The sequence below is a fragment of the Sardina pilchardus genome, chromosome 13, assembly GCF_963854185.1.
Source record: "Sardina pilchardus chromosome 13, fSarPil1.1, whole genome shotgun sequence".
NCBI lineage: Eukaryota > Metazoa > Chordata > Actinopteri > Clupeiformes > Clupeidae > Sardina > Sardina pilchardus.
Genome location: NC_085006.1, coordinates 30,973,880 through 30,986,379, shown reverse-complemented (window position 1 = coordinate 30,986,379; position 12,500 = coordinate 30,973,880). Strand labels below are relative to the sequence as shown.

Genomic DNA, 12,500 nt, shown 5'->3' with positions numbered 1-12,500 from the left:
AGAGAGAGAGAGAGAGAAAGAGGGAGGGAGAGAGGGGGAAAGAGAGAGAGAGCAGGCGGGGTAGGTTATAGATAACGAGGGAGGCAGCGGGGAGATAGTTATCTGTTCACAATCATCCTTGTGTTTCTACACGCTGCCTGCCAGACTTCAAGGAGAACAAGAAAGGACGTGCGTTTTCTTGGCACTGGCGAACAGCCTGAATCTGCTACCATGCACAGATTAGCTCGTTGCTGAAAACGTTTTATCATTGCGAAGGTAGCAAGCCTGTTGTATGGTTCCTCATAGTTGTCATGGCGGAGATGTATAGCCCACATCCTATTGACATAAACGTGTAAATGTTTAATTTTTTACGACTCGCTGACAGGATTTACTGTTGTTTTGTGACAGGGTTTGTGTGAGAGAGATGGCTCCGGGGGCTGGCCAGCGCACTTCCATGCAGAGGTAGAGTAGCCTGTACGCCGATGCCGCTGCCCGCTGCACGATGAGCGTAGCCCTGCAAGACCTGCGGAACAACGTAAGTAGCCCACAGAACGATGTTCAATCACGTTCCATCCCTTCTATTCTCTGCGTTCCGGGGAATGTAGCCTACTGACAGTGTGCCGAGGTTACAGCGTGTCGGAGCGGTCTTGTTTTTGTCTGTGCTAGCGTCCGTGGACATTCTGGCTACGCTAGGTGTGTGTGAGTGTGGATGCGCAGACACAGTCTAGATTTTCACATTGTTGTCATTGCCTACTCATTTCTGAGCTTACATTGGCGCGTGTTCTCTCTACTAGCTGTTGTACGACGTATGCAACATATAGGTTATTTCCGTGTTTGGAGTTGCACGTTCTCTCCTCACGTCAGCGATGCGTAATTGTTTACCTTGTTACATTTATTCCTCTCCAATTATTTTTGTTTTAATATCTATAGTGGCTAACGTGGAGACACCAAATGACTTCTGATACAATTCCTGAGGTGAACACGATATTCGCTCTGCCTGCGATCTTATCTTACGCGTCAACGACTAATTGTAGCCACGCGTAACTGACCACTAGTTATTTCTTAATTTGCTAATTTGTGGCCTGAAGTGGGCTTCACCAACATGCCTGCTTGGCACTGTTGCTCAGGGGGAGGGATCACGACTTGTTTCACCTTTCTCCCAACCCCCTCCCGGCGGTTCATTTAGGCTATTTGTCTATAATGCATCTCTCTTTGGGAAAAATATGTAAACTGGTTATTTTGGCCATTGTCGGAATCTGTTGAAATACGACTCTTCTGCCATTGTGTCTATTCTGCACGAAAGGAGAAACCTTGCAGTTCAAAAAAAAAACGCTGAGCATTCGCATGTTTCCATGACGACTGCACAGCCGTCAGTCAGACACAGCGCGCGGGGCGTGGCTTACAGGTACACGTAACGAGCTGCCTTTTGAAGAGTTTTGCCTTTTTTTGTCAGATGGCTGAGGTCAAACTAAACCGTGTGCAGCACCGTAAATCTCCAGCTGACATAGCCAGACTTGAGCCAATGTAATTTTAAAGACGCCTTCCGGTACAGTGCGCAGACGCTCCAATTAACGACTGTCCAATATGATAAATCAATTAGCGGCTCACTCCATTGGGCATGCGTGCTTATCTTCATTATCTTTTTTAATGAGCATAATTTATGACGTGGGTGGCCCCACGGTCATAGGGAAAGGGCTGTGTTGACTGCAAGGTACACAGAGTTCTGACCCGAGTGTGTGTGTGTGTGTGTGTGTGTGTGTGTGTGAGAAATATAATTCAGAGCAGGAACCATGGACCCAGTGCCCTTCCCTGACTCTCCTCTCGTCACTGAGAAAGAGGCAGCTGTGTAACGTCAAGGACTGTTTGTTTACGCCTCCACCCCCCACCCATCCCCTCCCCCCCCCCTAAAAAAAAAGAAAAGAAATTGAATGCATCATTTCCAAGTCCAGATAATTAGCTTGTGCTTTGTGTGTGGGTGCAGTCGAGTCAGGACAGCATGGAGGCTGTTGCATGCGCAGGCTCCCAGAGCACACAAAGGCTTCCTGAGCCCTTCCCAAGCGCACATGTCAATGGCATTGTGCAGACCTGCGCGCAGAGCAACAGGAAGTGTCTCCCTATGGAGCCATCAGCAAACATCATAAAGGGCTATATGTGTATGTTTGGACTTGGGCATGTGTGTAACCGTTGCATGGTTGTGGCTTGGCAGCTGCAAAACTGGTTGGGCATCTGATGCTGACTATGCGCTGACTATGCGCTGTCTGATTACGCACAGCTCAGATATGCACTTTATGTGCAGAACGGATCATGCTGCATTCTGGGTTATGTATTTCTTGCACTGTTATAAAGAAAAAAAAGCACTTTGTAATGATTGCACCACTGGTTAGATGCTAAACTGCATTTTGTTGTACTGGTTGTACTTACTTTTGCAATGACAATAACATTTAATCTAATCTAATCTAATCTAATCTGGAGCTGGCCCTGGCCTGGCTGTATTCTGGCTCTGGTCTGGCTGTGTTCTGGCTCTTGGCTGGCTGTGTTCTGGCTCTGGTCTGGCTGTGTTCTGGTTCTGGCCTGGCTCAGATTGGGCCGGGCTATTAAACCAGATCCAGACTGGCCGTGTATGTCAGTTGCTTTCTGGGAGCTATCCCAGTGATGTCCTCTGGGGGGCGCTAAGTGTGGTGACAGGGCTGTGAGTGGAGGTGGGCTGTGGGTGGAGGTGGAGGTGGAGGAGGAGGAGGAGAAGTGGAGATGGAGAAGGAGGTGGGGTGGAGGTGGGATGGGAAGGTGGAGGTGGCCTGTGAGTGGAGGTGGAGGAGGTGGTGGGGTGGGGAGCTCTATTCTCAGCCCTTGGGTGACCCCAGGGCGTGCTGGTCGGGGCTTGGGAGCGGTGGCACATCCTGCCCAAAGCAGAGGGAGGTGTGTGTGTGAGTGTGTGTGAGTGTGTGTGTGTGTGTGTGTGTGTGAGAGAGAGAGAAAGCGGGGGAGATGGCCGGCTGAACGGACCGGCTGCTGTTTCCTGTCTGCGCCAAGACTCCCATCTGCACATGAAGTATACAGGCTCTCACGGTGTGTGTGTGTGTGTGTGTGTGTGTTTGTTTTAGGGAGAGAGAGTTTTGTGTGTTAGTGTGCGTGTTGACTGTATGAGTTTCTTTGTGAATGTGCGTGTGTGTGTATGTGTGTGTTTGCTTGTTGACTGTGTGAGTTTCTTTGTGAATGTGTGTGTGTGTATGTGTGTGTGTGTGTGTGTGTGTGCACGCACGTAGCAGTCAGTGCATGCGAGCGAGTGTGTGAGAACGGGTGTGTGTGATCAAACACATGTGCGTAACGAGCTGGAAAGTGTGCTGAAGGGAAGCCTGGGTCAGACCTGTGTGGCCTCCACAGTGCACAGGCAAGGTGTCCGCAGCTGTGTGTGTGTGTGTGTGTGTGTGTGTCTGTGTGTGTCTGTGTGTGTGTGTGTGTGTGTGTGTGTGTCTGTGTGTCTGTGTGTCTGTGTGTCTGTGTGTGTCTGTGTCTGTGTGTGTGTGTGTGTGTGTGTGTGTGTGTGTGTGTGTGTGTGTGTGTGTGTGTTTGTGTCTGTGTCTGTGTGTGTCTGTGTCTGTGTCTGTGTCGCGCACACACACACCGCATGACGAGAATTGCGTCATCAAAGCGGCATGCGGGGGTGTCGTGTGCCTCCCAACATATGTGACCGCACGTCAATGACGCACGTATAGAAGGTGCGGTAAATGTATACGGAGGACTACGCCACTTCCTTAAGGAACTGGCCCGTGTGTGTGTAAATACGTTAGACAGATGTAGTGTTTAACGTCCACCAGATAAGCCAGTGGGAGCCCTGGGTTTATACGACCACAATGAACATTATTAGCATCGGTATTCTGGCCACAGGCACTCCTACTTGGATGATTACTGATGAGTGTTGTGGTAGTTGTAGTTCCTATTTGGATGATTACTGATGAGTGTTGTGGTAGTTGTAGTTCCTACTTGGATGTTTACTGATGAGCGTTGTGGTAATTGTAGTTACTTGGATGATTACTGATGAGCGTTGTGGTAGTTGTAGTTCCTACTGATGAGTGTTGTGGTAGTTGTAGTTCCTACTTGGATGATTACCGATGAGCGTTGTGGTAGTTGTAGTTACTTGGATGATTACTGATGAGCGTTGTGGTAGTTGTAGTTCCTACTGATGAGTGTTGTGGTAGTTGTAGTTTCTATTTGGATGATTACTGATGAGTGTTGTGGTAGTTGTAGTTCCTACTTGGATGTTTACTGATGAGCGTTGTGGTAGTTGTAGTTCCTACTTGGATTATTACTGATGAGTGTTGTGGTAGTTGTAGTTCCTACTTGGATGATTACTGATGAGTGTTGTGGTAGTTGTAGTTCCTACTTGGATGTTTACTGATGAGTGTTGTGGTAGTTGTAGTTACTGTACTTGGATGATTACTGATGAGCGTTGTGGTAGTTGTAGTTACTGTACTTGGATGATTACTGATGAGTGTTGTGATAGTTGTAGTTCCTACTGATGAGTGTTGTGGTAGTTGTAGTTCCTACTTGGATGTTTACTGATGAGCGTTGTGGTAGTTGTAGTTCTTTATCTCCCCATGCAGAGGTTGGTGCTTGTGAAGCAGCAGAAGTTGAGTCCTCAGCCTTACTGTGCCACATGGCAGCCCTCTCTGGAGGAGATCTGGCTTCACGCTGGAGCTAAGACGCCAGCTCTGGGCCATATCAGGGCCACTTCAGGGCCATATCAGGGCCATATCTGGGCCATATCTGCTGCATGAGAGTGCTGTGTGTGTGTAGGAGAGTTAGCTGCTGTCTGGGTTGACGGTGCTGGTTGTGGGTGAAGCACTACAGTCTCTACGGCTGTGAACTCGCCTTGCATTATTTACCAGGCAGACTAGCAGCATGTTTAATGAATACTCCACCCACCAGCACGCCTCCCAGGGAAGCAATGCATAGAGAATGTAGAGCCTTTTCCTTCTGTCTGTTCTCTAGACCTTTTTCCTGTACACATCTCGGTATGTATGTATGTATGTATGTATGTACTGTATTTACAGTGTGTCTGGTTTCTATACCTGTGTGTTTCTCTCTCTCTGCCTGTATTTTCATTTAGCGTTGTTTGTCTTGGCTTGTCTAGGTCTTTTAGCCCTGCCTCAATTCCACTCAACAGTCTCTCTCTCTCACTCACACCCAAACACCCCCACAAACACAAACACACACAAACACACACACACATAAGTGGGCGAGTGGGGTGGGAGGGGTTGGGATGAAATCCACCAGGCGTCGTTGATAGGTGTGCTGTTATTGCTGGAGTCCCACTTGGGTAAACAGCGTAAGTGAGTCCCGAGCACAGTGTTGCTGCAGAAGGTCACTTGGACAGGCTCGCTCTGGTGCTTCCGCTTCATCTGATTTATGCCTCTTCATCGCTCTTCTGGGCTCTGGAGCTCTTCACCAGAGCACCTCCTCTCACTCTATTGTGTGTGTGTGTGTGTGTGTGTGTGTGTGTGTGTGTGTGTGTGTGTGTGTGTGTGTGTGTGTGTGTGTGTGTGTGTGTGTGTGTGTGTGTGTGTGTGTGTGTGTGTGTGTGTGTGTGTGTGTGTGTGTGTGTGTGTGTGTGTGTGTGTGTGTGTGTGTGTGTGTGTGTGTGTGTGTGTGTGTGTGTGTGTGTTGAATCTTGTGTTTGTCTTGGCTTGTTTAGTATTCTGCTTTTTCTGCACTGCAGTAGCAGATAGGGCCTGATAGCTGGCTGCTTGCTGGAGGAGAGGAGGAGTGGGGCGGGGGGGGGGTGCAGAGAGGAGAGGAGGTGGCGGTGAGGTTGTGAGGGGGGAGGAGGTGAGAAGAGGAGTTGGGGTCATCTGCGCGTGGCGTTCCTCTCCTCGTCTACGCGTGGCGTTCCTCTCCTCGTCTACGCGTGGCGTGTGGCGTTCCTCTCCTCGTCTACGCGTGGCGTTCCTCTCCTCGTCTACGCGTGGCGTGTGGCGTTCCTCTCCTCGTCTACGCGTGGCGTTCCTCTCCTCGTCTACGCGTGGCGTGTGGCGTTCCTCTCCTCGTCTACGCGTGGCGTTCCTCTCTCCCCCTTTATCTCGCCTCGGCCGGGCTGCTCGACTGACTGCCTGTCCAGTCGCGTGGGTGTGTGTGTGTGTGTGTGTGTGTGTGTGTGTGTGAGAGAGAGAGTTTGAGTGTGTGTGCAACTCTTTCCAGAGTATTTGGATCTTGTTTTCCTTGTTTTCCTTGCTTTCCTGCTTTCCCTATTTCCAAATAGAAGCAAGTGTGTGTGTGTGTGTGTGTGTGTGTGTGTGTGTGTGTTTGAGAGTGTGAGTGAGTGTGTGTGTGTGTGTGAGAGTTAAGCTCTACTCAGTGCTCTATTACCAGAACTCTTCACTAAGGCTGTTCAATTATCGCAATCGTAATGGGAAGCGATGCAATTATCTAATTGCAAAGGCCACCGTTAATCATGTTTGGTTAATCTAGTCCCGTTTCTGATTCTTGTATTCATGTCCTCCTCCGTGTGTGACTGACAGTCAAGCTCACCAATCAGGAACGCTGTGCTTCTCATGCATGAGGCAGGCTCACCAATCAGAACTGGTACAATTTAAGGAGTCTTTTGGAATATTGAAGTGAATGTTGACATTGACATTCAAAAATCGCATTGCTAGTTGCAGATGTTTTCCTCCAAAACCCTACTATTCACATCAGGGAAACGAAAGCCGTGCAGAACCAAAGTAGAGAGGCTAATGGTAAAAAATACGGAAAAGAATGAATTTACATTAATATTTATTTGATATATTTACATTTAATATTACTTTAAAGCACCTTCTGTAAACCAGCTGTATACTAATGTCTACACGTATTTATTGTTATTTATTTACCTGTTTATACTTTATATATCACATTTGAACTTTTCTGCTTTTTTCTGGTTAGACGCAAACTGCATTTCCTTGTACTCTGCACAATGATAATAAAGTTGAATCTTATCTAATCTAATCTAATCTAATCTGATCTGATCTAATGAATGAGTGATAAGTCCGTTTCTCTGTTCCATCTCTGTGTGTGTGTGTGTGTGTGTGTGTGTGTGTGTGTGTGTGTGTGTGTGTGTGTGTGTGTGTGTGTGTGTGTGTGTGTGTGTGTGTGTGTGTGTGTGTGTGTGTGTGTGTGTGTGTGTGTGTGTGTGTGTGTGTGTGTGTGTGTGTGTGTGTCCGTCTCTCCCATGTTTCCCTCCGATGTCCGAGAATGAGGTCAGTGGGTGTTGACCACTGCGCTGTGCTGTCTGCGTGCGACTCACTCGGGGAAGGAAAGGGCTGAGGGAACCTGATGGGCTTTAATGTGCCAAACCTCTCCTCTCTCTATCTGTCTGCCCATTCCTCCTCTCCTCCTTTCTGTCTGTCCACTCCTCCTCTCTGTCTGTCCACTCCTCTTCTTCTCTCTGTCTGTCCACTCCTCCTCTCCTCCTCTCCTCCACTCCTCTTCTTCTCTCTCTGTCTGTCCACTACTCCTCTCCTCCTCTCCTCCACTCCTCTTCTTCTCTCTCTGTCTGTCCACTCCTCCTCTCCCCCACTCCTCCTCTCCTCCACTCCTCCTCTCCTTCTCTCTGTCTGTCCACTCCTCCTCTCCTCTTTCTGTCTATCCTCTCCTCCTCTCCTCTCCTCTTTCTGTCTGTCCACTCCTCCTCTCCTCCTCTCCTCCACTCCTCTTCTTCTCTCTCTGTCTGTCCACTACTCCTCTCCTCCTCTCCTCCACTGCTCTTCTCCTCTCTCTGTCTGTCCACTCCTCTTCTCCCCCACTCCTCCTCTCCTCCACTCCTCCTCTCCTTCTCTCTGTTTGTCCACTCCTCCTCTCCTCTTTCTGTCTATCCTCTCCTCCTCTCCTCTCCTCTTTCTGTCTGTCCACTCCTCCTCTCCTCCTCTCCTCCACTCCTCTTCTTCTCTCTCTGTCTGTCCACTACTCCTCTCCTCCTCTCCTCCACTCCTCTTCTCTCTCTGTCTGTCCACTCCTCCTCTCCCCCACTCCTCCTCTCCCCCACTCCTCCTCTCCTCCACTCCTCCTCTCCTTCTCTCTGTCTGTCCACTCCTCCTCTCCTCTTTCTGTCTATCCTCTCCTCCTCTCCTCTCCTCTTTCTGTCTGTCCACTCCTCCTCTCCTCCTCTCCTCCACTCCTCTTCTTCTCTCTCTGTCTGTCCACTACTCCTCTCCTCCTCTCCTCCACTCCTCTTCTTCTCTCTCTGTCTGTCCACTCCTCCTCTCCCCCACTCCTCCTCTCCTCCACTCCTCCTCTCCTTCTCTCTGTCTGTCCACTCCTCCTCTCCTCTTTCTGTCTATCCTCTCCTCCTCTCCTCTCCTCTTTCTGTCTGTCCACTCCTCCTCTCCTCCTCTCCTCCACTCCTCTTCTTCTCTCTCTGTCTGTCCACTTCTCCCCTCCTCCTCTCCTCTCCTCCTCTCTGTCTGTCCTCTCCTCCTCTCCTCCTTCTCTCTGTCCACCTCTCCTCTCCTCCTTTGAAGACACAGACACTGTGGCCCCCCCTGCCACCTGGCCCTCCCTTGCTCCTCTCACACGCCTCTCTATCTTTTGTTCTCCACTGCTTTCTTTCCCTCCGTCCTTCCTTCCTTCCTTTCATCCCTCTCTCTCTGTCTTCTCTCTCTCTCTCTTTCTCTCTCTCAAATTCAAATAGCTTTATTGGCATGAATGTAACATTTTACAATGTTGCCAAAGCAGTAATTGCATCAAATAATTAGACATTAATATTAATTATAACAACAATTAATTATAGCAACAATTGACATGGACTATGGAGAATACTAATAATAAAATAAATAAAAAAAAATGATAATAATAATAAAAGAACATTAGGACATCCTCACTCATACACACACACACACATGCACACGCACATGCACAAGCACACACATAATGATAATAATAGTAATAATAATAATAATAATAAAAATAATGGTAATAATAATAGGGGAAGAAAAAAAAACAAAAAAAAACTTAGTGGCTTGCCCAGTGGCTGTCTCTTGCTTTATGGCATTCTCTCTTTCTCTCTTTCCTTTGGTTCTTCTTCCTCTTTCAGTCTGTACAGAGTGAGGTAGCCTTGATGCTCAGCTCTAGTGACGTCATTCCCCCTCCCCTGGGAAAGCTCTTCTCTCGCCCTCCCTCTCTCTCCCTCTCTCTCCCCTCCCTCTCTCTCTCTCTCCCTCCCTTTCTCTCTCTCTCTCTCCCTTTCTCTCTCTCTCTCCCTTTCTCTCTCTCTCCTGCACCCCATTGCTCTCTTTAATTGATGACGCACAGAAGGGGTTGAGAGACAGAGGAGGAGGGAGAGAGAGAGAGAGAGAGAGAGAGAGAGAGAGAGAATGGGAGGAGATAAAATGAGCATGACAGTGCAAACATATGTTTTCCTTCCAGAGCACAAACACACACACACACACACACAAACTCTCTCGCTCTCACTCTCTCACACACACACACAAACACAAACACACACACATACACACACACACACACACACACAGATGTTTTTTTCAAGAGGAATTGTATCCTGCCTTACTCTGTGTGTGTGTGTGCGTGCGTGTGTGTGTATGTGCACGCACGTGCATACTGAGACATGGAGAGGGTCAACAGGATAATGTGCCTGTGGCCTCCCCTATGACCTATGTGTGTGTGTGTGTGTGGGTGTTCGTGGGTGTGTGTGTGTGTGTGTGTGTGTGTGTGTGTGTGTGTGTGTGTGTGTGGAGGGTGGGTGTTCGTGTGTGTGTGTGTGTGTGTGTGTGTGTGTGTGGAGGGTGGGTGTTTGTATGTGTGTGTGTGTGTGTGTGTGTGTGTGTGGACCCCCCCCCCCCCCCCCGCATCCCCCCGATGCTTCATAATTAAAGTGAGACGGGCGTGATGACTGCAATCGCAGCATTAGGCTAAAGTGGCTTATGTAAGATTTACATAACTGAGCGCGCTCAGAACCTCTGTGCTGTGTGCTGTGCTGTGGTAGACCCTTCTCCCCCTCCCTCTCCCCCTCTCTCTCTCCATCTCCCCCTCTCTCTCTCCCCCTCTCTCGCTCTCTCTCCCCCTCTCCCATTCTCTCCCTCTCTCCCTCTCTCCCCCTCTCCCATTCTCTCCCTCTCTCCCTCTCTCCCTCTCCCTCTCTCTCTCTCTTGTTTGTTGCCGGTTGGTTGTGGGCACCCTTGGCATGTTCATGTGGTGAGCGCTGAAGTGGCTAACTGCATCAGGGACACATTTTTGGGCCGCGGCAGCCAGAAGAATGGGCCGTTTGTGCAGCAACAATGCCAGGGGCCGCTACTCCCTGCGCTTGTGCTGTTGTGTAGTGGCGCCATGTGGCGCGGGGACCTCTGGTGGCGGTGTGGCGTCATTGCGCCGTGCGGTGCGATGTGGGAGGTAGAGAGATTAATGAATGGTCTTTGTCTGGTCACTCATACTGCCCCGTAGCCTTTGGGGTTGAGTGGACCAGTGGGGTGTAATTGGGCCTAGTGATCATCAGCCCTGTGTGGAGTGACCTGAAGTCCAACTCAAGCAGTAGAGTTGCTAAAGATTCTGAGTCTCTCTAAAGAGTGAATCTCTAGGAATGAGCCCATCAGATCTTCTGGATCTTCTAGTCTCCATCTCTCTCTCTCTCCTCTTGCTGATTCCTCTTCTTCTAGTCTGCATGTCCATCTCTCTCTCTCTCCTCTTGCTGATTCCTCTTCTTCTAGTCTGCATGTCCATCTCTCTCTCTCCTCTTGCTGATTCCTCTTCTTCTAGTCTGCATGTCCATCTCTCTCTCTCTTCTCTTGCTGATTCCTCTTCTTCTAGTCTGCATGTCCAACTCTCTCTCTCCTCTCGCTGATTCCTCTTCTTCTAGTCTGCATGTCCATCTCTCTCTCTCTTCTCTTGCTGATTCCTCTTCTTCTAGTCTGCATGTCCATCTCTCTCTCTCTTCTCTTGCTGATTCCTCTACTTCTAGTCTGGATGTCCAACTCTCTCTCTCTTCTCTTGCTGATTCCTCTTCTTCTAGTCTGCATGTCCAACTCTCTCTCTCCTCTCGCTGATTCCTCTTCTTCTAGTCTGCATGTCCATCTCTCTCTCTCTCTCCTCTTGCTGATTCCTCTACTTCTAGTCTGCATGTCCAACTCTCTCCTCTTGCTGATTCCTCTACTTCTAGTCTGCATGTCCATCTCTCTCTCTCTCTCTCTCTCTCTCTCCTCTTGCTGATTCCTCTTCTAGTCTGCATGTCCAGCTCTCTCTCTCTCCTCTTGCTCTTGTTTCTTTGTCCTTTCCAATTCCCATCTGTCTTTGTTTTATTTAGATCAGTTCAGTCCAGAGCAGCTCTATTGGCGTGGCGTTCTACTTTATTGCCAAAGCAGCTCTATTGGCACCAGTATAGGGCTCGGGATCGTGACGTGAAAACTTTGCGGGCAGCCATATTGGCAGCCTCACTCCTTAGTTTACTATGGATTACTATGGATTTACTCCCGCCTGTTAGTGTGTTCCTGTTTCTTAGTTTTTGCCTTCTTGGTCGTATGTTGCTGTGTAGTGGGGTGTAACAGCGCAACCCACGATTGCAAGAGGAAAAGAATCGCTAATACTATAAATATTCTGCTTCTTGTCTTCTGCATCCAAATGAATAGATTATTACGTTTGGTGGGCTACCAACATGGCGACAATATTCCTAGAACGTAATGCGTGTGTCCGAGCCCTATTGCCAAATCACCCAATTGGCATGGCCATAAAGTTCTACAATATTGCTGAAGCACTTGGTCTGGCTGTGCTCCAGGTGTACCACATCCACCCACCAGGGGGAGGGGAGGGGGGGGGGAGCATTGTTCTCTCTGTCTTTTTGCCCGTCTCTTCCCTCTTTCCTTCGTTTCTATCTGTGGCTCTGAGTATCGGTGTCTGGTCAGACCCTCTGTCTATTCTCAGGAGTGTAGAGGGGAGGAGAGGGGAGGGAGGAGAGGAGAGGAGAGGAGAAGAGAGGAGAAGAGCAGAGAATAGAGGAGGAGAAGAGAACAGAGGAGAAGAGAGGAGAGGAGAGGAGAGGAGAGGAGAGGAGAGGAGAGGAGAGGAGAGGAGAGGAGAGGAGAGGAGGGCGTCTCCTCCAGTCTCTGTGAGCTTTGGGAACTCTCTGTTCCTTATTAGAATAACACACAGCAGGGCTGCTGCCAAGCACACCATATACTACCACCCCCCAACTCCACCATATACCCCCACCACACCCCCCCAACTACACCATATACCCCCCAACTCCACCATATACCCCCACCACACCCCCCAACTCCACCATATACCCCCACCACACCCCCCAACTCCACCATATACCCCCACCACACCCCCCAACTCCACCATATACCCCCACCACACCCCCCAACTCCACCACACCCCCCAACTCCACCATATACCCCCACCACACCCCCCAACTCCACCATATACCCCCACCACACCCCCCAACTCCACCATATACCCCCACCACACCCCCCAACTCCACCACACCCCCAACTCCACCATATACCCCCCAACTACACCATATACCCCCCAACTACACCATATAC

The 12,500-nt window shown here is 49.4% G+C and overlaps 1 protein-coding gene across 1 annotated transcript in view; it reads left to right on the top strand.

Moving 5' to 3' along the window:
- Positions 1 to 122: 122 nt before the first annotated feature.
- ece2b (endothelin converting enzyme 2b) overlaps positions 123 to 12,500 on the top strand; it is a 77,725-nt gene continuing 65,347 nt past the window's right edge. Inside the window, exons 1-2 of the mRNA XM_062553352.1 lie at positions 123 to 255; positions 388 to 514. Of these exons, the coding sequence (XP_062409336.1) occupies positions 482 to 514 (33 nt within the window). The 5' untranslated portion in view covers positions 123 to 255; positions 388 to 481. The remainder of the gene's footprint in view (positions 256 to 387; positions 515 to 12,500) is intronic.